Source organism: Ostrea edulis, chromosome 7 (genome assembly GCF_947568905.1).
Source record: "Ostrea edulis chromosome 7, xbOstEdul1.1, whole genome shotgun sequence".
In the NCBI taxonomy this organism is placed as follows: domain Eukaryota; kingdom Metazoa; phylum Mollusca; class Bivalvia; order Ostreida; family Ostreidae; genus Ostrea; species Ostrea edulis.
In genome coordinates, this window is record NC_079170.1 from 59,833,149 (window position 1) to 59,859,721 (window position 26,573).

The following is a 26,573-nucleotide window of genomic DNA, read 5'->3' on the forward strand; positions in this document are numbered from 1 at the left end:
TTGCCGGTCCTTTTCGAGTTGCTTGTCAACGAAAATCCAAACCCTCCCTCCACTCCCCCTTTTTTCTAAGCATATATGCATCCATCCTTGTTGTGTTTTTGCTGTCTCTCTTTGTGTATTTTCAGATCCATTTTGTGTCAAAGTGACTCGACTCTCCGCCTTCACGATGCGTCATGGCTCTACGAATTTACGAGTTGTCAGTGGTCAATAATAGACAATCGTCAAATTTTGCTAAGCCTGTCACAGATTTTGTTTCAGTCCAGGTCCGTGGTCAATAATTGGGCTTATTGACATTGAATGATTGATTGATATATTGATTGATTGACACATTGGTGGATTGAAATATTGATTGATTGAAAATATTGATTGATTGACACATTGGTGGATTGAAATATTGATTGATTGATTGAAAATATTGAATGAATTATTGATTGATATATTGATTGATTGACACATTGGTGGATTAAAATATTGATTGATTGTTTGAAAATATTGAATGAATTATTGATTGATTGACACATTGGTGGATTGAAATATTGATTGAAAATATTGAGTGAATTATTGATTGATTGACTCAAACATGCATGGACTATTGATGCTACAACATTACTATCCAAAAGTCGTTGTAGATCATGCATTTCATTACAGAGTGTATATGATATACATACTGATGGTTTGTATTGATATGAACATTGTCGTTGAATTACAAATATGTTTTTATTAAGTAAAGCCATGACAAAGACTGCCAATACGTGTTATCGTTCTGTTCTATTGAAATAACAGCATTTGTGTATGTATTGCCACAAGAGAGGACCTGGTGTCTGAACATGGAAACATTGGATGTTTTAATGAAATAAAAGGAGTGCTTGGTACTAATAACGTTTTAGACTGTTTTCATGTAATATCAAAAATGCCATCAAAAGTCAAAAGAGATATCATTGCATTGAAAGAAGGTAGAATTCATGAAGAATAATGAACATATTGAAATATGTTTTATACAAATTTTTTTGTCAACATGCAATGTTAATTTTTTATATCAAATATTGAAAGGAAAGGAGTTCATAACCCCAATCTCTAAACAGGATAAGTGGGAAACTTTACTAGATGAACCCATTTCAGGAAAAGACTGGACATTTTATTTTGTAAATGCATCTTTATGTACAAAAGAGACAAAACTAATTTACTTTCAATACCGAATACTAATAAATTACATTGCTACCAACTCCTTTCTTTACAAAATTAAAATTTTAGACAATAATCTGTGTACATTTTGTAATTGTAAAGCAGAAACAATAATCCACATATTCTATCATTGTGTATTTGTCAACTTATTTTGGAATGATTTTGAGCAATGGTTTGATGCAATTGAAAATGGTTATAAAATTTCAAGAAGAATAGTCTTACTTGGTAATACAGAAGGAAGCTGTTTAGAACATATTCTTTTATTAGTATCAGGCCAAAATTCTGAGGCAGTGAATTTATTTAAGTACTACAGACAAATGGAAAAATACTGTGAAAATGTGTATGGATGCAAATCCAAAATATTTAGTAAATGATCAATATATGATATTGTTTATAACAAGTGATGAAAAACCAAAGCTTTATAGGTTATATTTGTTATTATTACTATTAGTATCATTTTGTTGATATGTATATTTTCAATACCTTTAAATTATGCCTAGCTGTCAAATACTAGTTCATGTAGAAAGTTTTGTATGGAAAATATTGTATGCATGTGTGTGATTTTGTGTGTGAGATCATCTATGTCTAGAAATAAAGCATGATAAAGAAATATATTGCCACAAGACTCATTTGTATTTTGTATTGCTTGTAGGAGTTATGAGATTGATCACTGTTCGTTATCTTCACCTTGCACTCATCCACTGCTGGTCACTCCAATCAAATCAATCAACCAACACCTGTCAAAACAACCCTCAATCAAACCACAGCTATTTTCGTCCCAACTCACCTCAGTTCACTTCCCGCCCACGACATTCATTTCAAAAACCTAGACCAAGATTTATGGGCCCTAGGTACAACTCCAATTAAGATCCATATTATGCAAGATTACCTCGCACTATACCCTGACAAAAACGTAGCTCAATGTCTTTTGAGTGGTTTTCAAACCGGCTTTTATTTGAATTACACTGGTTTAAGGCTTCCATTACAACCCCAAAATATGAAATCTGCTACTGATCATAGCTCTGAGCTACTTACCATAATCACTAAAGAAATCGAACTTGGTCGCATGGCAGGGTCATTCAACAACCCACCTATGTTCAGTTTGAAATGCGATCCCGTTGGAGTCCTCCCTAAAAAGACGGGGGATGGCGATTAATAACAAACTTGTCCGCTCCTACAGGAAATAGTGTCAACGATTTCATTGACCCTGCCTTATGTTCAGTCTCTTACGCATCCTTTGATCAGGCAATATCTAAGATCCAAACTCTAGGCAAAGGCACGTTATTATGCAAAATGCAAAGTGCATTTCCCCTGTTACCAATTCATCCCTCTAATTTTTGTTTGCTAGGTATGTGTATTCACAGTAAATTCTATTTCGATAAGTGTATGCCATTCGGATGTTCTATAGCATGCTCAACGTTTGAAAAATTCTCATCATTCCTCCACTGGGTATTAGCTAAAAGGTGTAATAGTCAGACCATTATACATTACTTAGAAGGTTTTTTATTTGCTGGAAAGGGGGACACATCATATTGTTCAGACCTGAAAAAGTCCTTTGACACCTTGTGCCAACAGTTTGGTATCCCTATTAATGCAAAGAAAACGGAGGGTCCCACTACTAATTTATCTTTTCTTGGGTTAGGTATCGACACAGTTACACAAACTATTTTCATTCCAGCTGTTAAATGCTCAGAGATTCAGTCTTCTTTAGCATCATTCCTTTGCTCCAAAAAGGTTTCTCTCAAAGATATGCAGTCGTTTTGTGGCTCACTCAACATTTTTGCTAAAGCACTTCCTGGCAGCAGGGCATTCTGCCGCCGTTTTTACAATGCAACAATTGGCATAAAAAATCATATTCCTTATAAGAGTAACTAACTCAATGAAGGAAGATGCTCAGGTATGGCTCCAATTTTTCGAAAACTACAATGGTAAAACCCCGTTCCCTGACATAGTCACTCAACCTTTTCACCGACAGTTGTGGTTCCTGTGGTTGAGGTGAGTTCTTAACAACCTTTGGGCAGTAATCTACTGGCCAAATTCTTGGTCCCCTCAAGTTCGTAGAGACATTACATTTCTGGAACTCATACCCATATTTGCTGCAATATGGCGTGATCATTTCATTGCCAAAAACTTACTTATAAATACAGATAATATGGCCTTAGACCACATTATCGATTCCCAAAGCAGTAAGTCTCAGCGCGTCATGCACCTACTTAGGCCTTTAGTGTTACTTTGTATTAGATGCAACATACAAATAAAATGTGTTCATATCCCGGATTATTATAACTCTATAGCAGATTCAATCTCTCGTTTTCAGTGGGCAAAGTTCAGAGCACTAGCTCCCAATGCGGACAGTCAGCCTACTCAGATTCCACCGGAATTATTCAATCTCTTAAACCTCACATAGACACCATACTATCTGCTGTGGTCGCTAAGAATACGGCTAACACATACCAGAGAGGACTGGACTAGTTTAGCATATTTCGTAACAAGTTTCCATTGCCATTCCTTTGGCCACCACCAGTCCATCAGTTTGTTAATTATACCCCCCGCAACAAGTTGTGGGGGGGTATACTGGAATCGGGTTGTCCGTCTGTCCGTCCGTCCGTCCGTCCGTCTGTAGACGCACTGGTTTCCGGACTCTAAAGCGTTATCCTTTCCACCTACCGTCACCATATCATACATATGGACTACCCATGGGATGAAGATGTTCCCTATCGATTTTGGGGTCAAAAGGTCAAAGGTCAAGCGCACTGGACATCGAAGAAGCAATATGGTTTCCGGGCTCTAAAGCGTTATCCTTTCCACCTACAGTCACCATATCATACATATGGACTACCCATGGGATGAAGATGTTCCCTATCGATTTTGGGGTCAAAAGGTCAAAGGTCAAGTGCACTGGACATCGAAGTAGCAATATGGTTTCCGGGCTCTAAAGCATTATCCTTTCCACCTGCAGTCACCATATCATACATATGGACTACCCATGGGATGAAGATGTTCCCTATCGATTTTGGGGTCAAAAAGTCAAAGGTCACGCGCACTGGACATCGAAGTAGCAATATGGTTTCCGGGCTCTAAAGCGTTATCCTTTCCACCTACAGTCACCATATCATACATATGGACTACCCATGGGATGAAGATGTTCCCTATTGATTTTGGGGTCAAAAGGTCAAAGGTCAAGCGCACTGGACATCTAAGTAGCAATATGGTTTCCGGGCTCTAAAGCGTTATCCTTTCCACCTACAGTCACCATATCATACATATGGACTACCCATGGGATGAAGATGTTCCCTATCGATTTTGGGGTCAAAAGGTCAAAGGTCACGCGCACTGGACATCGAAGTAGCAATATGGTTCGGTTTGTCATGCCATTTGTTTTTTACACTCAGAAAAGAGGTAGTTTATACCTATTACCAACACCCTTTGGGAGATTGGGGTAAGCGGGGGGTATTCTTAGTGAGCATTGCTCACAGTACCTCTTGTTACATCGCATATCTGGCAGCAAATTCAATATCATATTCAACTGCCAGATGTTACATGAGTGGCATAAGCTATCAGCTCCAAATTCAGGGTCATGTCGATAACACAAAAACATTTATTGTCAAAAAATATGCTTGAAGGACAAGTATCGACTAAACCCTTCTAAAAACGTTAGAGCTCCAATCACTTTACCCATGTTAGGTCAACTAATTCCTGCGTTGTCCTCAGTCTGCTCAAATTCATACGAAGCAACTATGTTTGCAACCGCTTTTGAGTTAGCTTTCTTTGCATTGTTACGAGTAAGTGAGTTCACGGTGTCAAGAAACAAGGCAGTGATTCTATCAAACAGTCACATTCATGTATCGGTCACCGAAATTAAAGTTCATATTAAAGCCGACATGAATTAACGAATATAGTATAATTCTATATGTCCGCCATATTTCTTTGCTAATCCGCCATATTAGTTGGATATTCTATTGTTATATGTATCAGGGTTCGCATGGTATATAAGGGGACGAGTTTTGCTACGCTTCACTTCACATCAGTGTCTTCGATTTACCTGTGCGGGTAGCTTCGACAGGTAACACGTACATCTCCGATACTAAATTTATAGGACATCAAGAAGAAATGAAATCTCGTTTGGAACACCACGCAGTGCTCAAAATTACAATAAACATATCGTACAGTAGTAAATCATTCTAAAAGCTTTGGATAAATAAATATAGAATGCCTTTTCTTTACATGAATGTGCGTACATTTGCAATAAATATGTCAAACCTATACAAAAACGCGGATAAATATTTCATCTATTATTTACATCTATTGATGAAATGGAATAAGCAAAGGGTATAAAATATATACCATTCACACTTACTTCAAGCAAAATGCAAATACATAAATGTTACTGTACGTATAAAGAAGACATGGTCATGTATGCTCGCCATGAAAAAGCATCGAATGCGGATAACTATTACCTGGGTCAACTCGTAATATCTGTAAAGGACTGAAGATGTACGTGTACACTTGTCGAAAATACTCAAAGTAGTAGTAAAACTCCCTTTATTAGCATAATCCATGAAACAAAACGATACACTCCATTTGTATTCCAACAGTAAACAACATTGTCCATTGTATAGACTGCGACACACTGAGCCCGTGCCGATCAGCTATCTTCAGTCAGGGGAAGTATCAGAGTAGAATATTTACCCTGTATTGTGCATGAATCCTTATACCGTATGATTTACTTGTCAGAGTATTGCAGATTTATAAATCAGGAAATCATTTAGGTACATAAATTGTTTGTGCATAGATAATTTGCAAAAACAACACTGCACGAGTGTATGGGATGAGAGAGAGAGAGATACAGAGAGAGAGAGAGAGAGAGGAATTCAAATGATGATCTTGTAATAATCGCGCTCTTATTAAGACAAATGATATCGTTAATTCAATATAAGAGAACAGTAACTCAATATTGCTCTCATTAATTGATAATACAGATTTATTTGATTCATTTAAAAACATTTCTGTAAATAATGTTATTTTCAATTTGTTCATTTTATGCTAATTCGGCGCTCAATAGATCTTATATGTCTATCCCATTTTGCTTTATTACATTCTGCGTTGAACTCGACGCAAATTGTAGTAATGCAAAATGTAATAATTGAGTTTATCATATGCGTAGTTATCAAGCACATAGAATTTTTTTATTTAAACATATTTTATTGAGAAACTCATGCAATAGGATTGGGCAACAGCCATAGCCTATATAGGCCCTCTCCCAAATACAAAGGTCAAGTACAAAGGTACATAGAATCAAGGGGAGGGGACAAGAGTGTATGTCCCCCATCTTTGATAACAATATCCATTTTTTGTTATTTTGTTTGTTTGTTTTTTGATGTTTTCCGCCACACTCAACAATTTTTCAGTTATCTGGTGGCGCCTAGTTTTTGTTGGTGGAAGAGAGAAACCAGATACAATGTACCTGGGAAGAGACCACCGACCTTCCGAAAATAAACTGGGAAACTTTCTCACTTACCGGCGCGAGCGGGTTTCGAACCCGCGCCGACAGAAGTGATAGGCCGTTATTTTGTAATGCAAGTAAAAAATATATCGGGTGACAACACCCCCCCCCCCCAAACTAGACCCCAGCTTGAAAGTTCTGATATAATAGTAGAAAACACACATCACCACCAATTAAGAAAATGAAGATATTATGAGGCACTCATAGTAGAGGACTCTAACCACCCCATCCCACCCCCAACGATGTAAACAAATGAAGTGTAGGGGGAAATTATTGAGGCAGTCAAAGTAAAAGACTGTTTTAACCCTTCACCCCGACATTAGGACTTCGAACATCGGATAAAACATCTTGGTTTTTTGTTTGGTTTTTTATTTTATTTTATTGCTGTTTTCGTTCATCTTTTTCAATTATTATTTTGAAGGGCAAGAAATTTTGAAGAATCTAATTTTCCATTTTTTTCCTTCCTGTTGTACCCCCCCCCCCCCCCCCCCCCCCCCCCCATGAAAAATGACGATACATGTCTGGTTATTACATGTACATTTTGCTTTTCAACACATGCATGCATACTAATTGTATGGTGTAGAATTGCACCCTTTACCAAGTTTTCCTTCATTTACACAGTGTAAGGAATGGTAAACCAATATCACAAAACAAAATGCATAAAGCCAATATATTTTTAAGCGTAGGAACTTCATTCACGAATACATACATACATTTATTCAGAAAAATCGCATGCATGCATTGCAGGACTATAGCATATGTGTGTTTTAACGTTTCTGTAACATACCATAATGATTATTTGCATTTCGTAGATCTGGCGCAATGGATATATTCTGAAAATAGACATACCGCTGTACGTCGAAATTTCAAATTCAAATGTATTCGATAAGATTTAGTATTCATAAATCAGTAAAATTCGTGTTGAGGTTTTATTTGATATGATACAGTGTCAATTTACTGTAATGCATAAGTAGGATATGCAAAAGACAAGAGTATAAACATTTTCTAGTATCGATATCTATATGATCACGAAAAAACATTATATAATTTATATCCGGATTCATATGCCAATTCAGATATCAATAAAAACAAAGCTGCATAGTTTAGGGGAGGGGTTCTAATGAGTCTGATGAAATTAAAAGAAGGAACCCCACATTTGCATTCAAACTAGATGTACTTCAAAATGAATTCATTTCTGCTCTGACTGAAAGCATGATTCTAAATTCGGGAACGAATCTTGCATACAAAATAATTAATAGAGGAACACATAAATTCGAGCTCCTTTGGAATTTAATGAAATGCAGATATGCACCTTTCTTTCAACACGAACTGATATGTTGTTTCAGGCACGTATACAGGGGGTTGGGGTGGGCAGGGAGGCTTGGCTGGTCTGCTCTCCCCACTTGTTTGACAATTTACTTTTTTCCGTTATTCTAACATACAAAGTCAGTATTTTCTACAAGCACAGTTTAAACTGATATATATTTTTTTTAAAATTGTAATGAATTCAATTATAAGCATCAACTCCTGTAAGTTTTTAGTGTATTGTCAATAACAAGTTTTTAAGTAGCTGGAATTTTTTAATGCTTGTAAGCTTACCATTATATCAGTGATCAATTTTCTTTCCTTCTGTGAAATTATATATTGTACATCGAAGTAGGACAGTCTCTCTCTCTCTCTCTCTCTCTCTCTCTCTCTCTCTATATATATATATATATATATGGATATACAGAGACCGTAAATAATTATGTGGTTCCCAAAGAAACAATAAAACTATATTTTCGTTTATACATTTCCTTTTATATGTGTCTTTGTGTAATCAACTGTTTATTATGGATTGCAAATGTAATACCCGCATTTTTAAACAGATGTATAATTTCGATCATTATTCCCTTATTTGTATATCCAAATTTGTATATGATCATCGATAACTTTTGAATTGAGCACGCAATATATCCAACCAGATGCTCAGTGTATATGATTAGATTCCCGATTTCTGTAAACTGCAAAACCTCGACCAGACAAGCATTCAATACAAGAAAATTTTTCGACTCTGACATCTCCCCTGATTGAAGACACCCTGTTTGGCACGGGTGAAGTGTGTCGCAGTCTGTATAATGGAATGACAACGTGTTGTAAAGTTCTAACGAGATACAAGTGGAGTTTATCATTTTGTTTTGTGGATTTATCAGAATAAAGAGAATCTAATATTTTCGGTAAGTGCACATCTCCGATACCTGTTGAATAGACGTCCGTATTTGATATGGTTTTTGTTTTTTGTTTTGGCGAATATGCCATGTGCATTACATATTACGCATATGGCATGCATCTGTATTTTGCAAGAATTGATATAAATAACATATTTTATGCTCTTTGCTTATTCCATTCTATCAGTATGTAATTGGTAAATGATTTCTCCGCATTTATTTCATAAGAAACTGCAACTACTTGCATGCACTTGCAAGTATGCAAGAAAAGCTTTATTTTTTTTTTTGCATTTTTTTTCTTCTAAATTATCTAAACTTTCGGAATGTTGCATTGGTATACAATAAATATTTTGTAATTTTGAGCAAAGCATAATGTTTTAAAATGTGATTTTATTTGTTTCGCATTCCCTATTTATTACTATCGGAGATGTGCACTGGTCGAGTCCACCTAGAAAAATCACTCAGGTGTGACAATCACATTTGGGGTATATACGAGTAGAGTAAATTGGGCTACCTGAGAGAAATATGGCGGATAAGATGAGAAAGGTGTACGTATTTAATCATTCATGTCAGCTTTAAGGGGTCCAAAACTTATCAACTTCGCAAGGGCGCCACAATACAAATACCACTCAAGAAACAAACATCCACTTTATTTGCCCACCTACATCAATTCTTATCAATCAGACCTAATGTTCAAGGCCCATTCTTTTGCCACCTCAATTCAAAACCTCTAACATCATATCAATTTACGACGGTACTCCACAAGTCAATTTTTATTGGTCTGGACACCGGTACTTTTAAATCTCATTCATTTCGAATAGGTGGGGCCACACATTTGTTCTTAGAGGGCGTACCCGTAGACGAAATTAAGGTCAAACGTCGTTGGAAATCCAATGCTGTTTAATCTTATATTCGTGTATAAAATACCTTGCAACATCTATACTGTTTTCGTACAAAATGAGTTTGTAGGTACCAGTACTACTGTTTAGATAATGGGTTCATCTTTAATTCATTACGCCCACCAGCAAACATTTACGAATTACACAAACCAGCACCTACATCTTCAGCCCCACAACATTTCCATAAGATGGTTTGGCAAGAGAGGCATGATTTGGGAAGATGTGGCGCTTTGGTTACGTCAACTTGTTCAACAGTTTGGCTATCCGGATGTTATAGTGTTACATTGCAGGGGAAATAGTATTGGTACTATATCATTGCGTCATCTTCAAAAAATTATGAAATTAACAGTTGTTAATATCCACTCCATGTTACCTAAGTGTAGAATCATTTGGTATCAAATCTTACCATGGAAATATTATCGACACATGTTTTCGCACATTGCAGCCGAAAAAAGGGGTTAGGATAAACAGCTTCATGTCCAATTTCATTATTGCCAGAAATGGTGGCTACATTAATTACCCCGACTTACAACACTGCACCCCTAAGTTATTCCCAGATGGTACCCATCTCTCTGATATTGCCCAAACTGTATTTTTGAATGGTATACAGGCAGGTTTGTATAAAATCTTGTGCCAAAATTTCCAAATTTATCCACCTCTACGGCAATAGTGGAGTTTTGTCATGGCATGGGCAAAATATGCCCGCTTATGGCGGATGTCTTCAGGCATCAGATAATGGGATCTGATGCCTTCAGACATATGGCCGAGTTTTGCTTGAAGCCCTGCCGCAGATCTGTTAATTTTCCAGAGTATCTGGCCAATAATTTGGGCTTCCGTCATTGTGTCATTTTCATTGTTTCTCCAGATACACTATTGGAAAAATCTATGTAGACCATTGTGTGAAAAATCCATTGATCATCATGGAATGTGTATCATATAACGAAAATATCGAACATTTACCATTTAACCTCATTGACCTATGAATATTGAACGCTTATTGATGATGGACTTCATTGTGAATACTGGTTATTGGTCATTGACAATATGGAATATAATCATTGATGTCTCATTGCTCATTGCGAATTTTCATTTATACATTGTATTGTATTTTGTTCTGTCATTTATATTTTAAGATAAGTAAAGCCATGACAAAAACTGCCAACACACTTGTTTGTTTGCTCTATTCTGTCGAGATAACAAATTAAAAGTCCAAGTATTGAAATTATCGAGTTTAATATGGGGTATATCTGTTCTGATCGAGCGTCATGACTGATCTGAACTAATAACAAGGAACGAGTGAAGGTATGTTTGCAACAACAGGGAAATAACTCTGGATATACCTCAGTGCACTTCGCGCTTTATGACGTCATAATGAAAAAATGCGTCACGTCATAGTTGAATCGAGGGAAAATGTCATAATATTTACTTGTTATCTACTACCGCTGTCAAGTGTCAAGTGGCGTATGTGTAACCCTCTATGACAAAATAATAATGTTTCTTAAATGATCATTTATAAATTATTTTCTTTGATACCGAGCGAAGCTCGGACGGGCCGAAGGCCCGTCCGCGAAGCAAGGCTCTAAAAGTAACACGTATGTAAAAGAAAAAAGTCAAATCAGCAAAAGAAAAAGAGATAATCTCTATATACGTTCACTGAAATTTTCGTGATCCATATGGGCGCCGCCATTTATTTTTTCATCACCTGCTTCAACAATTATTCGTGTTTTATTTTGAATGCCAATAATAGAAGACTTTAACGTGCAATTCGTAATTTAAACACTCAGTCTGTTCAAAGTGAATAGTATAATTATAATTGTAACAGGTTTTAGCAAATAAATACATATAAAATCGTAATACGACTAAATAGATGAACGAGTTCATGAGTTTCTTTGAATAAGAATATACGATAAAATTACGGTTACTTTTTTACCATTTTGAATTTATTGGTTAATTTTGTTCAGTTTTAACGGCCTTTTTCATTGCATACGGAATGTATTATTGTTGTTTATAATTGTTTGCTTTGAAAAAGAGAAAAAAGTCGAGGCTAAATGTGACGTCACAATGCACAGTTTACGTCGCCTTGCGTTTTATTTCCCGCGTTCAATGAATAGGCGGATCATGTAAAACTGTTGTCCCCATATAAACTCCTTTAATACTGAGATGTTACTGGGTGTTTAGCGCAAGGAAATTTCATTCAAAATATATTTTTTTAAATGAATCATAATCTACCGTACTTAACGGAATTATGATTACCACTTGGGACACTCCAATGACCATTACGTACATGCTTCGCTCGGTCTAACGGTCACACCGTATACATATTATTATGAAAGTCTACAATTTTTTTAATATACATATATAATATGCGCTACGGTTAATTTCCATTAAAATTATGTTGTGACCATGTAATCTCTGCGAATCTTGCTCAGTAGGGAAAGTAGGACTTATTTTGATGCTGTTATAATCGATCATTGTTTGTGAATATTATCCTCAAAGACAAGGTTCGACATTAACGAAGCTAGGAATTTTTATGACATTCACAAGGATTTTTAAAAATAAACCCGACAATGCTCTCTAATTACATGCACTTCATATTTCAATGCTATGACATCTACATGCGCTGATAGAGCGCATGAACTTTGAAATGTAGAAAACGCAACTGATCAGATCATGTAAAAAAAAAAAAAAGGGGGGGGGGGGGTCTTCTCTAGTACATCTTAAAATAGTCTTAATTTTGTCTGAGGATCATTTGCACAACGTCGAAATAAAACAAATTTATTAGTGTTATTTTTACTAACTTTACGTTACCCCCCCCCCCCTCCTCTAGATCCACCACTGACTGGGCTTTATACTTTATATTGTCCCGAAGGTTACAGTTGTAAACAAACATCAAGCAATGGAACAAGGAGAGGGAAATTATTTCAAAGATGTATATAAGGCAGGTTCGGGCTGATGTAACACGGAATTTATGACGAAGCAGGACCGTGGAAAACCCGCCGGGATATTGAAAATATTGTATTGTATTGAATTTAGAAAAAAAAAAACCTCAACATCTTAATTTCTAATAAATGTGATACTACAATACTTGACAAATAAATATAAATATCATTTTTGGGCTGGAATTGTATCTTATTCATGAAAATGCTCAATGCACTCTTCAAAAGTTGTACAATTATAAAACAATGTGACAAATCGGATAAATGAAATAATTCTTTATAATCTGTTACCATGGAAACAAAGCCCGGTGGGTAGTAATTCTATATGCTTTCTTAAATATTTATGGTCCAAATATTATTTTTAAAGGAAATTTTTTCTGAAGTAGATCTTACAATGCTGTTCAATATACATTTTTTGTTGCCATGGCAACCAATTAAATTTTATTCAAGATGTAAAAAGTGCTATTTTTTGGTGTTTTAAAATAACATTTTTCTACCAATTAGTATAATCTTATAGATAATACTCTTTTTAAAAATTATACCAGCTTTTTACCCCACAAGTTTGCCTCGTGCAGTTTTTATACCACTAGTATTCCCTTTTGTACAAAGATCCCGAAAATGTAAAGCATCACAAAAATAAGCCCATCTGGTCAAAAAACGACACAGGCGATTTTCTTTAAAAAGTCAATTTTTAAAAGATAAATTCCTACTGAACATACTGATATGCAGCATGTCTTTGTTCGCTACATGTCAAAATGTCGCAAACCTTACCTTAACTAATCAGTATACTCAAGCGGTATGTTAAATCGTTGTAATGTCGGTTTATAATGAGTATTTTGTAACTGGAGGTGTAAAGCTATATAACTAGTGTTGAACTGCGATGAAAAATAAAATAATATGAAAAGATTAAATAGAATAAAAATCAATACAATCTGGTATTGGAGTATAGAACAACGTGAAAAAAATCCCAAACAAATATGGGGACTAAGTATGGATATCATAAATAATAAAAAAAAAAAAAATAGATAAAGCATAGAATTTATTGCTAATGATGATGCTGTGACAAGAAGTAGCCAACAAAAAGAGAATTAAAACAAACAGAACAACATTAAGTAATAAGTGGGGGAAGCTAGGCCACATTCATTCTGGTGAAGTCATTTTTCCATAATCTTTTATCTATAGGGCCTATACTTATGTGGTATCCACATTCCGAAATTGCCAAATTTCCGATCAGATCTTGCAATGTTTTAAAGATATCAAGTTTACAAATCATCTAAGAAAAATGCTTTGCCAGAAACAAATGTATGTCAACAAGGACATTTGTTTTAAATGTGGAATAAAAAGTATTATTATACTTTCATGTAAAATACTCGAATCTGATTGGTCGAGAAGCATTTGAAAAAACATATTGTTACCCTCTGAGAACAGAAAACACGCGCCCCAGGGTGATAGTATCTATCAACGGGTAACAGTACTTGACAACGAGTGATATTATAAAAAAAATGTCTCAGTACGCGGATGATACATCTTTGACCCTTGATGGCTCAGATAAATAACTTTTTAATGCTTTGGAAACCCTAGAATTCTTCTCAAAGCTATCAGGATTAAAAATAAACAGCTCCAAAACAAAAATTATTTGGATCGGAGCAAAAAAAAAATTCTGCTGATGTCTATCATCACCCAAGATGGAAACTAGACTGGGGATCCACAAGCTTCACTCTCCTAGGAATACATTTTTCAGTTGATCTAGAAAAAATTGTAGAATTAAATTTTAGTCCTCAGATTCCTACTATTCATGTAATGATAAAGCAGTGGAGTAGAAGGATTTTAACACCCATAGGAAGAGTCACAGTCATTAAAACGCTTCTCCTCCCAAAACTTAATCACCTATTTTCTGCACTACCAAATCCCAGTCAAGATATCATAAACTCATTAACACAGGAACTCTTTAGATTTATATGGAAAGCAAAATGTGATAAAGTTAAAAGAGTAACGGTTACTCAAAGATGCATGTTGGGTGGGCTTAACATGACCAATATAAATAATTTCATAATATCTTTAAAGTGCTCATGGATTCAAAAAGTATCAACATGCAACCCATCCTGGATGAACATTTTTGAAGCTTCTTATGGAAAAGGAGTGGTGAATAAAATCTTAGATTTTGGGGATGAATATATATATTGTCTGCTAAAAAATACTTTTAATCCATTTTGGACTGATGTTTTTACTTCATGGATGAAGGTAATGAGTTTACACTTGACATTGAATTCTCGGACACAAATGAATTTTGTAAATGTTCCAATATGGTACAATTCAAAAGTTAAAGTTGGCAAATCATATGTGTTTGTAAAAAAGTGGTATGAAAAAGGTGTCAAGACAGTCAATGATTTTGTAGACTCTAACGGTGTTTTTCTAACAATGGATAGATTTGAAAAAAAATTTGATATTGATCATGTTTGTTTTATGCAATACAACAGTATTATAAATTCTATTTCTACGATGGCAAAAAAATTATGTGTGTCGAAAGAGTTGAGAAAATATGTTAATGGTCCATCCACACCTTTTCACTATGAAGATATACTATTGCATAAAAAATGCACAAATTATATATATAAGAACATTACTTATAAAGAAGAAATTCCGACTTCAATTGCTAAATGGAATTCATGTCCATTTTTGAGGGGCTATAGAGATATCATTACCAAGGAAGTTTTTGAAATATGTTTTAAATTAACGTCAGATTCAGCAGCACAATGGTTGCAATACAGAATTCTACATAGAATTATACCTGTTAAAGGTTACTTTAAAAAAATCAAAGTTGTGGATAATGATATTTGCTCATTTTGTGGACACAGCTCTGAAAACATTGAACATATTTTTGTGTTTTGCGACAAAATAGGAACTTTGTGGAACCAACTAAGCTTACATATTTATGAGAGAACAACAAATAGAATTGGTTTCAATGTTTTTAATATTATTTTTGGTGATTGTCCATTACAAAATTCCAACAAAGTAATAAATTTCATAATTGTATATACCAAGCAATATATATTTTTATGTTGCAAACAAAACAGATCACCATCTTTTGAGGGTGTATTACAATATATTAAGATGAAATATGAAATTGAACATTGTATATTTTCAAAAAACTGTAATCTTAAAAAATTCAGTACAATCTGGGCTGTATGGAAAAATATTTTTGATTAATGCCTTTCCTCTCTTTACTTGGTACTGTCAACCTTATTATGTTATTATAACTAACTATGTGTGTGAATGTATGTATGAATGTCATTATCAAATACTAAATTTTGCAAATAAAAAAAAAAAAATATCACATGCGTCAAATTTATGCGCGTACGGTTCGCCGTAGATTGCTTGACGACGTCGTTTGAGCGTTTGTAATAAACGCGAGTACCCGCATCGAAATACGAAATATCGCACGACAGTGATTGATCAAATGTAAACAGACGTAAGTGTTTCTGCTTTCCAGTTTACATAACATTCAGTATAATAAAACAAATATTGCATGTAGTTGAAATCTTCACCCCTCGAGAAACCATTTGTTACGCCTCGGTTGACAATGGTTTTCTCGGGGTGAAATTTTTCAATGTTACCCTCAAATACATGCAATATTTATATATTGACAGAATTTAAGAATTGTATTTTCAGGGGGAAACCATTAAAATGTAAAAGATAAACTTCAGTCACATGAAATACTGTAAAAGATTCTGTTGATCACCTTCTCGATCCCCATCTGAGTTCTGATCCCTTAACTTTTTTCATGTCTCCCTCCGGCCATTGTTCAATAATGCATATCATAATATAAACCTTCAGGCACCTAAAACGTATCTGTAATCGTTGACATTCCCTAATCCGTAATTATTAAAGCTATTCAGTTCAGACATTACCTTTCGCAAACTGTAATTGACGTGTATTTGAACACTTGTCAAGTAAAAGAAAAAGAGAAGAAATGAAAAACACATGAAATGACGGACAGCTCAGCAGATAACACGTGTAATGCATACAAACGCTCAATGATGGGTAGTAGAATTTAAAACAAATTATGTATATCTTTGTCAACACAAAAAGAGACCATAGACTACAAAAATCACGTTATCATGCAACAAGTATACATAATTATGTCATTGTGAAAATCACATATTCTACCAAAAATACTGTTGTAGAAATGGAGGTTACGCAGCAGTCATTTACTTACTGTCGGAATCATGGTTGAATCAAATCATTTTTCAAATTTTTCCGTGGTTTTTTTTTTTTTTTTATTTATTTATTTTTTTTTTTTTTTAGAAATTTGATATTGTTCGCCTTTTCTAGATGTGAACTAATGTTCATTTGAAAACCAGTAATAACACAGAGTTTCTGTCACGTTTTCTATCATTCCGTAGATGTTCTCCATTGGGTCAGAATATATTTTCCCTCGAATGTTGTTTATTAAGGAATATTGCCACGTACAACTCATTGTTGTCTGCATCGAGGTCTTCCATTCTTTGTCATTTTACTTCTCTTTAACCCTAAGTGCTGGTTGTCGGCTTTTATAGCCAAAGTTTGTCCATAATCGACTTTTCTTCCTTCTTTGATTTATTGAGGAATAAATCTATTTTGTTACTAGCATATGTACTGGCTAATACAGGCACGGGACTTGAACTTTATAAAGTTTTTTCGCTGAGTTTTAACAGGTTTTACTGCAGTTTCGTTTAAATCTAAAAAGGCACAGGGAATCGTGTCTTCTGTAAGTCCAAAATCTATAATTTTCCCCCCGATATATTACTTGAAGACCACATGAAATCAGGAAGCCCTATAAGTATCATATAATGATACGTATAGAAATGACTTTCTTGGTTTGACATGATTTAGGCGTTATTGTATTTTTTTCTATACTAGTTTGGTTAACGTGGACTATGATATAAGTTGTAATGGACATTTGCATAAAGAGGGCGGGGGTCATGAAGTTTTTCGAATGGAGGAGTCAATTAGATTAAATTCACTTTCGCTGGTATAAAAATCTACACAGCCGGTAACAATGTAATCCGTAGGTCTTGATTGGTCAATATAGCGAACTATTAGTTCAGTTCCTCCAAATTCAAATTCGATCCTGCCTTTCACCTCATCAGGCCACCCTCCGTTTGGTGGACGAACCACTATGCGTCCATGTCGAGAACAGCATTTGTCTGTTACATATTTAGGATTCTGATCAGATGAGGAAAAAATCTCAATTTCTTTATTCATCTGTCTAATGTTATCAGGTTTGCCTTTGTAACTCTCAAATACCTTAATCGATCGTTTAGTTCCAACGCCAATAACTTCGTTTATCGTGAAAACCTTTTCAAACCAGCCAAGAACAAATCTCTCCTTCTCCACTACAACAGTCTTAGAAAAGTCGTGCAGTGTTTTGTCAAACGTGTCATAAAGCGATATCCCGTAAGTCAGGGGACAGGCTCTTGCCACAATTACTCCATTCTCAAACCCGTAATGCACTGCACCCTTCAAAACAGATAAGCCAGAGTCTATGGGATTTATGACGGTTTTAAGGGGAAAGTGAGAGCGGATTTCTTCAACAACCAAGGGAGATTCTGAAAAGCCACCGACGACGAGAATATACTTAATGTCTTTACATTCTGGTTTGTCCAGAACCATTTTCACATGACCAATGATTCCTTTAATTGTGTTTGAGAAGAAGGACCGGAATTTTGCGGCTGTTATGACAATCTTTCCCTTTTCTACATCGATGTCCTTACTGTACATCGTATTTTTGATACTCTTTGAAAGAGGGTTACCAGACATTTCCAAGTAAGTTTCAGACAACGTGACAGGAAGCTGCATGAATATAACATCATTTGATTTCTGGTCAATTCGTCGCTTTTTTGTTTCAAATTGCCCATTGAGAAAAAGATAATCAGTAATGTTTTCCTTCACAAAGCTTTCGAAAATATTTTTGCCAATAACCTCACGGATAAAATTATGGAACTCTTCATTGACTCGGTTGCCTCCCCACGGACCACCTGACGCCTTGTGAACAAGTTTCAGCTTGCCATCTAAAGTATTCTGTTGAACGGTCATGTCTGCTGTACCACCTATGGAGCATAGTAAGGTATTTCAAACAATACACTGTGTATCTCAATATAATAATACAATGTAAGATAAATTCAAATTATTTTTCATTACTCTCATTAATTCAAATAGATCAGACGTTTAAGATACCTCCTAAATCAAGAACAGCAAATTTCTTCCCTGGCTGAAACATCTCTGTTAAGGATTTTGTTGACCCACACAAATTTTCGGAAGGAATATTTCTGCAATGTAGCGCTGCCACCTCAGGTTCATATGCCAATTCAAGATTGCGAGATTTTATCCTAGCCTAGAATATTTAACATTTCATATTTCAACAGAAACACCGAAGTCATGGCCATTTTAAGTTATCTGAAAATTTTAGATTCATCTTTAAGTATTTTCGTACAAAGTTATAAGTCTTAGATAGATTATATAATACTGTCATGGTAATTTTTATAGAAAAAGAAGCATTTCATCAATCAGTTTCTATGTCATAAATTAAAGGAAAACCAGGGATTCTTGAAAGTACATATATACCATTACCAAGCATGCTGATTCTCTCATTATCTGCTTAGCCAAATCTGACCATATTGCAGGAATTGTCAAAATATACTGGATGTCATCTTCCTCAAATTGAAGACCTTTTGTCTGCAAATGCTGCAGAAAATGTTCCCGCAAGAAGCAGATTGTAGCTACGAAAAGACCATGTGCTGGAATAAACCGTTTGAAAACGTCTTCAACAAGAAAATGTCTTTTAAGTCCCTGAAAAAAAATATTTGTTTCATCAGATTAAAACAATTTAAAAAAACACATCTTAAATGTATCAAAATTTATAAAACAAAAATATGTTTACTTCGTGTTTCAAAAGTTTTTCTTTGAAGTTTTTTATGAAGTAATATTTCAAAGGATCCTCTGTCGTGACAAGGCTGGAGAATTTGGTTTCAGCTTCATATCCAAAAGCTAAAAAATTATACACAGAGTCCAGAAGAATGGAAGATGGTGTTTTTTGTGTAAATCCTTCTCCAGCATGTGTTGCCCAGTTGTTCACGTAAATTTCATCGGGTTTATTTCGGAAAGAAAAAGCATAACCGGAGTAAGCTGTTCCAACATCTATTGCAACCACAACCAATTTTTCGTCAGTCTTTTTCATACGACTTGAATCACGTGAAACATCCTCCGATTTGCCTAAATTCCGTACTGTCAAAAAAGAATCAAAGTTTATTGAAAAGAAGTAAGATTGTAATACAAACTTTGTATCGTCAAGTATGAATTTATTCCATTTATTCTAGTATCCTCGTTTTCTGTTACTTAAACACCGATTATACACCAATCTGAAATACTTTCAGACAGTCAAAATCATGTATCCTATAAAGTTGTAACACCCAAATATTCATATCTTGTTATTAGTCATTTAAAAAAGTATTTTGTTAAACACTACAGTCTAAGATTCTACATACAAATACCCTGAAGTTGATATTTAAAAGGACGCAGTGATGATACCTTCACTGTACGTGGTCTACTACCAACAGTTTGTTGGAATTCTATGGGCACGGATTGTGTTCCTTTATTAGCTGACCTGCTTTTATATTCTTATGAGGCATAATTTATTCAAAATGATGTCGATGAGAAGAAAGAATATATTGTTGTGGCTTCAACTCAACATATAGATATATCGACGACTTTGTATTAATATTAATTGATTGGTAGTCCATGATTATTTTTAATGAAACAACAGACACATACATGTATCATTTGTGTTTAACAATTTTGAAAAATCAAAATCAATAAGAAATCAATGAAATCAATCATAATTCAGAACAAATCAATACGCCAATCATTTCATTAGTAGTGTATACTTTTTGATGTGTACTAGTACATAAGTTAAGAAGGGAAAAGAAAATAATTTTATCAATAAACTAATCAATAGATATTCAATAAAATCAATCAGATTGGTGGTAGATCATGATTATCGTTTAAAGTACATATTTATAAAATAACAGAAACATATCATTTATCTGCTATAACTTAAAACCTAAAACAAATAATAAATCAATCAAATGTAAAACTTGTACGGTACCAATTTTGATGCACCAGATGCGCATTTCGACAAATAATGTCTCTTCAGTGATGCTCAACCGAAATGTTTGAAATCCGAAATTACTATGAAGTTTTAGAACTAAATATAGCCAAAAACAGCGTGCCAAAAAAGTGGCGCCAAATTCGTCCAAGGATAAGAGCTATTCATGAGGGAGATAATCCTTAATTTTGAAATGAATTTCTAAATTTTATAACAGCAATTAAATATACATCCGTATTTTCAAGCTAGTAACGGAGTACTTAGCTATTGGGTTGTATAGACCCTCGGGGACTAACAGTCCACCAGCAGAGGCCTCGACCCAGGGGTCATAATGTAAAACTTGTACGGTACCAATTTTGATGCGCATCAATCAAAATTTTAGATTAAAAAATACTTTTTGGTTGATGTCAAAACGATTTTTAGAGGCCAAATTTGAGGTCAGTCCAAGTTTGGAGACCAGACCAAAATTTGGGTTCTAGCCAAATTAGAGGCCAAAATTGGGGTGGGGCTAATTTTGAAGTCAGATCAGGCCAATGATGCCAGGTCAGGTTTTATAGTATGCCCAATTGATTCAATACGCTAAAGCATGTTCTGTATATGATCTTTTTTCATATCGAATCAAGCTACTGCCAGATAAGTTAATGTTACAGGGGTTTCAATCAACTCATGTGAAGTCAGCATTTTGCAAATTCTACAATCGTTACATATAATCTTATTTGCGAATACAACCTGTCATTAGTTCGAATGTTGTCTGACGTCGTGTTTCATACTAATTGTTAAGCCGTTATTTACACACTAAGTTTGACTACGGATTATTCCATTTAATGAATCAATATTGAGGACTCACGGTGGGTGTGACCGGTTCGCAGGAGATGTTTACTCCTCTTAGGCACCCCAGTTTTACAAACAATCGTAAATCCAAAGTCATGAAATTGAGGAACGTTCGGTATATAGCAGGGCCGTTTTACAAACGTATCGTAATCGTGTGTTGTAATTTCTTTTGTCGAAAGTCGTAGTGGAACTTATCAGTGTCAGTGCATAAAGTTGTGAAAATGAACATAGATACATGTACCGCGCAAACCCGAGATTTATTTCCGCAATGGCATTAGGAAGAAAGAAAATTGGTTTCATAACATTACATTTTCCCCATTCGCTACTTCTACTATCAAAAATAGTGGGTGGGGCAGTAATCACCCAATATGTCTTTATAAATAGATAAAAAAGATGTTTATTCGGTATAAACATATACATAAAAACATACATAAATACCTAGGATAATCCATGAAAGGCCGAAAGCTTATTTCCAATGGGGTCCTTTGATGCACGTTTGCGAACCGGAGTACCCGGAGGAAACCCACGTGTCTCAGCGGGCGACCGCCATACCATCTCACATACAACCACTGCCGATCATGGGGATCGAACTCGGGTCGCAGCGGTGAGAAGAGAAAGTGCCACCTCTGCGCTACCCAGACACCGACATCATAACACAATCATAACACAATATGATGGTCACCCCATGCTTTTTAAAAAGGGGAGGGGTAAGCTGAAGAAAGGTAAAGGATCAATTACATGTAATTCACCAACAATCTGTTTCTCATTTGAAAAAACACAACAGTGTTGCTTTCTCATGAATACTACTAATTGGTATAAATCTATCGAGGCATTGGCTAACATCGTGTACAAAAAGTTTTATATACATGTACATGTTATATTCTTTAGAGAAGTGGATATGTATACATGGCACCTGTATACATGTACATGTAGGCTATACCTGTTGACATCTCTAAAAAGAATAATGTGCATGTATATACACCCAGTACGTGTAGAGGAGTGTATCGCAATAATGGTCTAATATGACATGCATATTGGGTTTTTTTAAATGCTTGAAATAGTCAACATCATTGGAAAAAGTATGGTTTATGCGGAAATATACAAAATACAATGCATCTTATGACACACACCTGTCACTTTTGTTTGACTTACATGTAGATGTGAGACTCAGAATCAGGCAACCAAGATCGAAAGATTTAAACGAAGCAATAAGATATGCTACAGAGCTTGAAGCATATGCAAAAACAGAAAGGAAAGACACCGAAAAGAAAGGTTATTACACACCAATTGGCAATACCGAAAAGACCAATGAGCTTTCTGAACGTACAGAACTTGTCGAGAATATGAGAGTTCTTACCTTTTATGTATAAAGGGTATGACACAAGAAATAAAGTAGTTAAAAGAAAACCAGTCTCGATTCCAGAAAGGCAATAAACCAAAAACTGAAACTGGAAATTTAGATGACCGGAAGAAGCGAGCTATTCGCCATAACTGCGGGAAAAGAGGTAACATCAAAAGAGACTGCAGTGACCCAAATAGAGGTATGAATGATAAGAAACACTTCAGGTTTGGTTTTTTTTTTAAATCAGAAGAGCATCCACAATCGTCTAAGCAATTTATATCGGAGAATCACAAGAAGAAGAGAGCTGCCCGAATAAGAATAGAAAGCAGAAACAATGATGCAGGATTCTATGAAAAAGCTTTAATATATGGTACATGTACATCAGCAAAAATGTTTTGTGGTACATATGCCAGTTTCCTTGATTTCCAAAGAAGTTTGTGAAGAGATTTTGAGTCACGTAGGAGAGCTTCAAGATCTCAATAGAGAAATTCGTTCTGCTAATGGTGAGCCAATTAAAGTTTTGGGATAGATACAGTTAAAGTATATCGCCAAGTATATGAAAGTACGGCAGCAGTAGCAGATTTATCAGTACATGGTTTGCTAGGATTTGACTTTATGATCAACATTATATGCACCATTGATATTTACCGCAAGAAGGTCTGGGTCGGAGGAGACGAAGTTTCATAGCTCTGAATATAAAATTGGATACTATAGATTGCTCTAGAGATGTTCCACCAAGAAGTGAGATTATAATATTTGGAGAGACTTCTCTCAAAGAAAATGAGATAGCACCAAAAGGATTTGGGTTGATTGAGCCAGATGTTGGAAAAGCTCTTGTCAATGTAGATGATAAACACCCGATAAGAATCAGATTCTAAAGTTCTTCATAAAGGAACAGTTATTGTAACTTTGACCCCAGTTCGATATATCAATGAAAATATAGAAATAGTCCTACAATCAACAACAAGCTCACTCCACCTCTGGATGACTTGTTCAAAAAAGATTTCAAGCTCAGTTGATAACGCAGAACAGTGAAGGTTTCAGTAAGGAGGCATGTCCTAATCTATACGGGAATGTGTATTGTAACATCTCACATAAACAACAAAATATCACAATCCTTCAAAATACCATGCACCGAAGTATAGCACTACACCATAACTTAACATTAAACGGTTTTTTGTCGTTGATGCAATCTGACGCCATGAAATATAAGCAAAACATTGATTGCGATGCACTTGTCATCATGATAGTCTGACGCATTTCATTTGCAGTAAGTGACAGATCAACTGGGTTTTTTTCTTAATGAAAAAAAAAACACCCCAGTTTACGATTAAATGGAAAAATGTATTCCGATATTTTTAAGACTAGCCTTTCTTATAAATTCACTGAAATATTTTCTATTTATCCCGAACAGATCAATACTTTATCTATAGATAAGGTGGCAGATGGGTGGGTCTTACAAATCGATTTATTACAAAGGCATACCGTCAACGCATCACAATGTTGTTGTTTTTTAAAGAGAACCAAAGAAATATCAAGTTATTTGAAAAGTGTTGGTATCCTGATACAATTTTAGAAATAACTTATTCATTTCAAATTAAATTGCCATTAATTGACCAGAAAAATGCAACATGTAATACATTATTATGTCAACAATTATAAATCGAAATCTGTAGAACTCCGTGGCGTTTTCATAACTACAGAGGTTGTTTAAAACGTTCATGAATTTCAACATCATTGTGCCCTTGCAATTTCGAAAATCACTGACGACCTCAATACCACAGGTATATTTGCTAAAACCACGTGACGTCGAATCCCGTTATCAGTCTAAATATAAAATATAATAGTCCTGAATATGTATTTTTATCTGTAAAGTTCCAAAATATTCCATCCGTCTTAATAAAAGATGTTTTTCAATTACATATTTTCGGCGATATTTCCATTGGCCACCTTAACTGTGCTGCGAAGCGCCTACCATAGCCTTTACAAACACCACTCGCAAAAAACAAACCAAATGTCCTATGTGTCCCTCTAAGACATTGGCTTTGGATGAGCGAATGAGTTACATAAGTGAAGAGACAAACTGAAAAAAGAATACAGTTACAGCACAAACAAGAATGCTAATTTGGCGAGGCATAAAGAGAGGCAGACGCAAATTAAATCAGACGCAGAAACTGTTTAATGTTTCTGGTGTTATATTGGTTGTGTCTGGTGTTATATTGGTTGTGTAGGGATTGAGTATAGACACAGATAATCACAGTGCAGGTTCGACACAAATTACATCTTTAAAATTCTGGCCTAAATGAGGCAATAAATCGTGTTTGTAAATTGTTTGCTATTTCACAACTAGGTCCATGACATCGAACTTCGAGCGATTTAAACGCTTTCTACATGTTGAGTATTCGTGTTAGATAAGAAATTTATTGTTATGGAAGAGGTACAAGCATTTTGCAATGAAGCTATACAGTTTGATTGCAGTTCCAGATGAGTACCCGTGCAATGCATCTGTAGATTCAGAGTAAATGCACACGTGTGTATTTGTGTCTACTAGTATTTTAATCCAAAAAATACTAAATGTTAGCCCCTAAATATTAGGTGGACCCCTTATAAAGAGATATTGGTGCTCCATTGAAAACAAATTATAGAATGCCCTATACAACATCATATTTTATCTTTGGAATTTCCTGCTACAGCATAATACAGGTATATCGAATAAAACAAATCATTTCACTTGACTAAAACAGTTTGGAGAAAATTAGAATTATAGTAAAATACACACATACGGGGAGAGAGAGAGAGAGAGAGAGAGAGAGAGAGAGAGAGAGAGAGCACTCATGAAATAAGAGTCGTACACCAATCATTACAAAACTCATATAGACCAGCATACACGTACTGCTGTAACCGGATTCAATGTTAAGATCAGGGATTGTCTAAATTTCTGATTAATAAGAAAATAATCAAAAATAAATACAACGAAAGTTACCAGAAATCGTCTCCATTTTGGCAGTGATATATTCTCCTGAACATGAGAAAGCTCTTCCCTTACTGAAAATCAATGCAGTTGATATCTTTTTTGGCTTACAACCAACATAGTTCTAATAGGTATACACCGTTCAATTCACATTATCAACATGGTTTTAAATATCAGGACATGTTTATTTAAATTAGAAATAATGGTTAACCTTAACAAGTACATGCACTATCTTATTTATCAAACCTTACCATGTGATCAACCGTATGTCAAAATAGCTTGTATAAATACTTTGAAGCTACCAAACCTCGCTTTAGCATAATTATGATAGGCATACAAGTACATGAATTTGTAACGAAGGTGCAGGCTTGTCAGCTGTCGAGTCTAGTTGGTTGAATGTTATGATTTGACCAGACCTGTGTAAATATTTCATTATATCCATATCTTCAGAGCCTCAGAACTCCAACTGAATTTTCTTATTTCATAATAGTGTGATGGAATTGATGTTTCATATAGTAATGTTGCAATGTAGCATCACCTCCAGACAGGATACTGTCTG

General features: G+C 35.0%; 1 protein-coding gene across 1 annotated transcript; it reads right to left on the reverse strand.

Moving 5' to 3' along the window:
* Positions 1-15,545: 15,545 nt before the first annotated feature.
* Positions 15,546-26,126, reverse strand: LOC125655286 (heat shock 70 kDa protein 12B-like). Its single transcript, XM_048885523.2, has 5 exons — positions 26,027-26,126; positions 19,647-19,990; positions 19,337-19,555; positions 18,944-19,100; positions 15,546-18,816 (listed from the first exon to the last, which is right to left on the reverse strand). The coding sequence occupies exons 1-5, from the start codon at positions 26,040-26,042 to the stop codon at positions 17,687-17,689; spliced, it is 1,866 nt and encodes a 621-aa protein (XP_048741480.2). The 5' UTR covers positions 26,043-26,126; the 3' UTR covers positions 15,546-17,686.
* Between the last annotated feature and the right edge of the window lie 447 nt (positions 26,127-26,573).

Coding starts and splice junctions, on each gene's coding strand:
- LOC125655286 (XM_048885523.2), bottom strand. Junction 19,556..19,646: donor AAAAACTTTTGAAACACGAA/GTAAACATATTT, acceptor ATTTTTTTTCAG/GGACTTAAAAGACATTTTCT. Junction 19,101..19,336: donor TGAGAGAATCAGCATGCTTG/GTAATGGTATAT, acceptor TAAATATTCTAG/GCTAGGATAAAATCTCGCAA.